The sequence below is a fragment of the Mytilus californianus genome, unplaced genomic scaffold, assembly GCF_021869535.1.
Source record: "Mytilus californianus isolate M0D057914Y unplaced genomic scaffold, xbMytCali1.0.p SCAF_7, whole genome shotgun sequence".
Taxonomy (NCBI): Eukaryota; Metazoa; Mollusca; class Bivalvia; order Mytilida; family Mytilidae; genus Mytilus; species Mytilus californianus.
The window spans coordinates 74295006-74301720 of NW_026262723.1; the positions used below are offsets into that span (position 1 = coordinate 74295006).

General features: G+C 32.1%; 1 protein-coding gene across 2 annotated transcripts in view; it reads right to left on the bottom strand.

The window, feature by feature from the left end:
• LOC127710300 (uncharacterized) overlaps nt 1-5295 on the bottom strand; it is a 32986-nt gene extending 27691 nt beyond the window's left edge. The window contains exons 1-3 of one of the 2 annotated variants that reach the window (XM_052216098.1): nt 5217-5295; nt 4569-4683; nt 2466-2693 (exon numbers count right to left, since the gene is read on the bottom strand). In XM_052216098.1, coding sequence (XP_052072058.1) covers nt 2515-2693; nt 4569-4683; nt 5217-5267 — 345 coding nt within the window. In that variant the 5' untranslated portion in view covers nt 5268-5295 and the 3' untranslated portion in view covers nt 2466-2514. Of the gene's footprint in view, nt 1-2465; nt 2694-4568; nt 4684-5216 lie in introns of those variants that run through there. The other variant, XM_052216100.1, reaches the window with a different exon arrangement.
• Between the last annotated feature and the right edge of the window lie 1420 nt (nt 5296-6715).

The window sequence follows — 6715 nt, forward strand, 5'->3', positions numbered from 1 at the left end:
ACGGTAGTAAAAAGACAAAGCTGAGTCTACAGAAAAATAAGATAAAAAAATTCCTTAAATGACCGAAGGATCCTCACGACTGGATAACGCGGAAACTTTTGATTTGATGGTGTATGCTATCAATTCTACGTACGGTTAATGATGGGAGCTCTAGTTATTGCCAACAATACTGAAAAATCACAGTTAACAATATTCCAATTGTTGTATTGTGTATACTTTTCTTTTTGCATGCTATGGTAAAACATATATGATACATTCAAAGAAAAGAAAAAAAAGTATGCTTGGACTTTCATCTGGAAAGCATTGCAATGTTGGATAATGAATGCGATAATATATCTAACTAAAACAGGGTAAAAAAAATACAAGGAACAATGAAAAAAAACTGTTACGCTAAAGACAGACTAAGGACTTGATAATTTGATAGTTAAAATAAAACAGAAAAGACAAACAACAGTAACTTGGCTATAAACAGTACCAAAAAGGTAAGCAAATGATTGAGTATAACAAACTGATGTGTGTTTTAAGCCTTTTTTCGTAAGCTTATCTTGTCCATTTTAGAAGTATGTGCCATTTAGATAGCAGACTTGTTCCTGCGTTATGAATCATATTTTATCATATTAATATGCCCAAACTCATTAAAAGAGCTCGATTCTTCCAAATTCCATTGAAAAAAAATCACACTTTCCCTTATCTTGATGATATGTTTTTGCTTTATGGTTTATGGATGTTTTACCCTTTTGTTGTTTCAATGATAAGTATATGGGAATTAGAAAAACCCATAGCCTTTCTACTTGTGCTTTTATATTTCAAAAAAATGGTATTTAATCGATAAACGATTACTGCGTGCACTGTGCTCGCAACAGTTTCCCTAAAATAGGTTTTCAAATATAGATAGTAACTAGAAACAAGTACAACTATGGACATGTTCAATTACACCTTCTAGGACGCGCTTAACCTTAGTGACTCAGCGCAGTGATTGTTGGATTGGAAAGGTTGTTTAGGACTGTTTGTAAAATATTAACACTAGTGTAACATTAACAAACGAATAAGTAATATGTATTTAAAAAGTTAAAACGAGAATTTCTATAATACAGTCTGGATTTCCTGTAAAATACTTGGCTTTATTTACCACGAAATCCCAATTTTCCTAATATAAGGAATATTCCTTTTGTGAACGGTGTTTCCCTTTGATATAAGTACAAAATGTCAAGCTTCTTTTAATCAGTATCTTAACTGTTTCGATTTTATAGCACTTTATAAATTTCGTAATACACAGGCCTTCAAAAGGTTCAAGGGGTAATAAACCTTAAATAATAAAGAGTTTTCTAGATGTACTTAAAATGTTGAAAACAACGGGAACAAACTTTTAAGAAAAAGCGAACAGCAATAGTTTTATTGGCATATTGCTGTTGTACCAGGGAGATTCCTCTTAAACATTTACGCTGAAAGAGATTATTAGTCGTGCTCTGCTGTTAAGTTCCCTTTGCTTTTGGGCAGCGAGTTTTTTTTTTTAATTCCAACCGCATGGGTTAACTGAAGTACAAAAATATGGTAATTCCCATTCGATAGCATTACCCGAGTGCCTTGATTTTGTGAGTGTCCGTTACCCCGCTTACGGGATGTATAAATACACAGTCACGTAAGAGCGGGACAATTCGATGCTACGAGTAGGGTGAGTGTCACGCTATTTGTACAACAAAGAAGTATTGCAACAACTTCTATTTTTTTTATTGTTCTAATGTTGTGCTGTTCCACTGTTGTTTGACAAAGTGTTGAGCGTTCCAAAACACGTTTAACGCCGTCAAATTCTTTATGTACTAGTCTCAAGTAGGTGGTTATGGTCCGTAACTATTTTTCGTTTAATGTTATTAAAGGAATCAAGTCCGTTCATTTTCTTTTTTGAATTGTTTCATATTTTGTGATTACAGAATCTTGCTATACGGTCATTAAGACTTGTTCTTTGGTGGATGGTTCTCACTTTGGAAATCATACCACACCTCCAATTTCTATTTGCATCAAAACTAAATCTATGCTCCGTTTCCTTTACTTTTGTTTATGGTGGAGGAATAGGGCTATTCAAATATTGATCAATTGTTGCGTTGTTTGGTTTGGCTTCTTGTAATTCTTTTCAATGATCTGTTTTGTTTGAACTCTTGTTAAATTGCTGCCCAAATATAAGAATATAAGAACATTTTTAACTTGCATTAGCTTTTTTGTTAATTGTTTTGAAATGGACAATTAAACTCCAAATTGGCGCCAAGAAAAAAATGAGATAATTTGCAGAAGGTGTTGTGTTTTAAAGATTAATTTAGTTCGTGAAGATGATTTCAGAATTTAGACATTGGATTTTCGCCATTATACATAGAGAATTTTAAGAATAAAATCATTCTTAGCAAACCTATGCAGTTGTGTTGAAACTGTCAAACGTTTACTATATTTTTAAAAGTTAAAGATCAGTATCTTTAAACGCTAATATATGAAATAACCAATAGTATCTTTAAGTTTTATTCCTGTTTACGGAGTTGGTGAGCAGAGGTAATCTCCTGGAAGAAGTTTTCTTTTAACGACTGATGATGTAGTTGTGTATGGAAAACGTGTACATTTAAGACCACTTCCACAGCTACAGTGGCCGTTCAATTTGGAAAAAGGATTACACCGTGCTCCTTGAGCGAGATATTTCTCACACCAACCACCTGAAAGAAAATATATATCTTGAATATTTTATATCCAGAGGTAAAATAGTTATTGGTGGATTAATTATTGCTTACTTAATGCCAAGCCGAGCAGGATATTTGAAATTTAAATAACATTGCTTTTAACTCAAATTGAAAAAAAAACATCATATTAGAATTTTTCATGACAAGGTACACACCAAAATGTACAACAACAGGACGATTTTTCTTTTTCAATTGTGAATGTTTGTTTCCTTGATGGTAATTTTTCGTTGGTGCCTTTTTATGGAGTATTCCTTTCTCAATTGTGATAAATACGCGAGTGTTTTCAATGGCGTCTCAAGATTTGATGAAGGTAGTATTTGTCTTTATTAATTGTTTGTTTACAACAGGAGTACATAGAACACAAATAAGTAAAACAAGTTTTACAAGTCTTAGATTTTAGAACTTACATTGAGAAAGTATGGTTCCGCCTGCAGCAATTCGTTAAAAATTGTATAATGTATTACCGGAATTCGCGAGGAAAGCATGTGCCTTCGGAATACAACCCCGCAGATGCGCTTATTAAAGCGTATAACTTCACACAAAGCTTTTCGCGGTAATATTATTTATAACAAGTTTCAAAATGTACTTTGCATGTTATATTACATCTTCTTATTTTTATATTTGGCCAATATTTCGTTTTGGCAAATACATGTAAGAATTTTATTGTTCAATCATTGCAGATGGTATTCGTGTTTTACATCAATTTACTCATATATATTGATAGTTTAAAACCGGACTAAATGTTTCTTTTGTTTTCTAATATTGAAATGTTATACAGATCAGATACAATTTTGGCAATTGCTTAGTATTCCTGTATGTTTTATAACCTTGCTTTATAAAGTCTTGAGGCTTCTCTAAAGTACAACAGCCGAAACTTCAATGTAACGCTACATGATTTATTATCACAAGGTAAGGCATTTTGAGCTTGCTTCAAGTAACATCGATCATTTCCCAATACATGGATGTTTCTTATTTTTTTTTGTGTTTTTGTTATCTGTTATACCGTTATTATAGAGTTCAGTGCTTATTTTATAGTAGTAACTACGTTCTATTTCGTACCTTTATTAATCCACAGATACAAAATGTACAGATTCGGGGGAGTTAAGAACTTAACAAAATATACTTTTACATATCCACATATTTATGTGACTGTCCCAATACAAGTACGCAGTGCTTGTATTTATAAAGATAAGAAAATGTGGTATGATTGCCAATGAGATAACTCTCCACCAGAGACCAAATGATGTAGTATATCTATTAAATAAATTTGTCATTCAGGGTGTGGATGGTAGAAAAACCTATTTTATTCACAACTTTCCTAAGGACTCTAGACGATCTAGAGCTTGATGTATAAGTATGTTGACCTCTCGAAGTCTTTTGGAATGATAATGAAATTCTATGCGACTGTCATGCAAGTGAGAGGTCAATTAGCTAGCTTTAAAACCAGGTTTAATCCACCATTTCTACATAAGGAAACGCCTGTACCAAGTCAGGAATATGACAGTTGTTTTCCATTTTAGATGTGTTTGAACTTTTTATTTTGCTATTTTATAAAGGACTTTCCGTTTGGAATTTCCCTTGGAGTTCGGTATTATTGATATTTTACTTTTGAATGTTTTAGTCGTTGCCCTGGGTTGCCGTCTAATGTATATCTCGCATCTGCTTTTATTATATTTGTTCCAGGTTCTTTGTTTAACTGTTTGAACATTTGTTTTTAAATGAAATGAATATTTGGTTTTATTGATATCGAGTAAAAAAAATCGGCTGAAGGATGGCGAATCTATAATTCTCCCGCATTGCACCATATCTCCATATATACCGACTCAGCTTACAGCTGAAGTACTTATGTACCTTGATGCATGGAATTAAATGGCAACACATCTCTCTTGCTGACAATCATAGGTCCTTCGTGATAGTAACAACATTCATCTGATGCACATTCTGAATCGAGTCTACACATCGTCTTCTGGAAGAAAAAAAAACACATGTTAATCAATAACTGTTTGATTATTTTTGCAACTATAATTCTTTTGTGCACTTTTAGTTGTATACAAATACCCTTATTACGCTAATCCATATAGGATTATCCTTGTGTACTAATTACTAGATGCATTAAGAGATTCAAATGATTTTTTTTTCGAATATTGTATTACAAATAAGTTACATATATGATAATAAACTTTATTTGCTAATCAATACGGACCAAAGCAATACATACAAATCAACAAATCATAGATTTATAAATTATAACAAGGACAGACAATCAATCCACAGCCACCTCCCTTTTTCTTCCTCAATCGCGGTTTAGAAGGACCTGACCCCTCAATCCACTCTCCAGACCAATTAAGTCACAGTCAGCGATATGATTAATCAATAATGCATAGACAATTAATCTTTTTTGTAGCTTTTTGCCTTTTTGTTTTTGGCTTGAGTCCCATCCAAACTGTTTACTGTCCTGGGTCTGTCCCCGATGCTTTTAAATACTAAATTGAAACTTACCGCATGTATTGATACAACAACCAAGGAAATGATAGTAAATTCTTTAATCATTTTCACTCTACTCTGCTCTTAATTAATGAATTATATTCTGTACAAGTTAATAGACGATATAAATTTAGCATAACAGATAGAGGTTACAATGATAAGGACGTGACACGTTTACAGTACAACAAAAGTTTATCAGCATTAATTTGAACTTCCGATTTTGCAATCGTGTTGTCTATTTACTACGTTTTCCGTGAATAGCTTAGTTCTTCTGGATATTTTGTCTTTAAAAAATTTCCAATTCAGCCCCCACATTGGACATTATGTTTATATGCTAAAGTTTAGAGAATTTTATAGTGTTTTAAAAATAATTAAGTAGCATTGGCTTTTTCTGAGAGAGCACCTTTTTAAGACCATTTTACCCACAAAACCTATTCAAATTAGAAAATCTATTGGATTAATTAGATTTAAAAAAAAAATTCACATATTATGATAAGCAATGACGTCAATTTGTTTGAACGGTAGTGGGGTATTGGTAGATATTGTGAAAGGGCACTTTCGTTAATAAAATTTCCATTACTGTTTAATTTTAATTATGTATAGAACTCTCTAATATTATATTTTAAGGAGCCTTTTAACATGTAGAAGATCGAAGTTTCCTTGCGGCAGCAATATGAGACAATTGGGTCATCTACTCATTCTTAAAAGAGGTTCGTTTAAACAGTATTTAACGAAAATGCTATTCAAATGGAATGAGGCATGATTTTATTCGAACTTTTGTCAATATTTTACGAAATTTCCTATTTCAAGAATTGGCTAACTAAATATCATTGTTATACACATATTTTTTTTTATGTACATTCACGTTCCTACACATATAGCGCCGATGGCCAAAATGGTACCAGTTGGTCTAAAGGGAAGAACCGGTCGCGTACGGACAGAAAAGCAATATTGCTCTTTTTCAAAATCAAGGCAAAATCTTTTCAAATTGTTCAAATGATAGCATCAATAACCATATAATAGTTCCCACTGAAGCCTGAGGAATTATATTTGTATCATCTTCTCCGAAACTGAGCGGACAACAGTAAAGGTTATACAATTAATACTAACCTAAATTCCTGCCGAACTAAGCATACGTGTATCTGTAAAGGAGAACCTTTTAAAATATTCGTCATCTTGTTTAAATCAGTTTAGTAAGATAAGCGCCATAAAATATTCTTAATTCTAAGTCGATTTCCATTGAAACCTGATAGTCTTTTTTAACCAAAAATAATTATTTAGTTTGCCGATGCACTCTTTGAAAATTAATGCTGAAGATGTGCATTTTTGATATCTAGTAGTTTCAAATAATAGTTTAACAATTTGATCACGATTAGCTATTAAAACAAAACGTTCAAATATTAGTATTTTCCAATTCATCGAATTCTACAGTAAACTATAAATAAAATAAGATAATGCCATATTAATATGTTCGTGATTATAAGAATAAAAGCATCCCATCTATAATTTTTTTC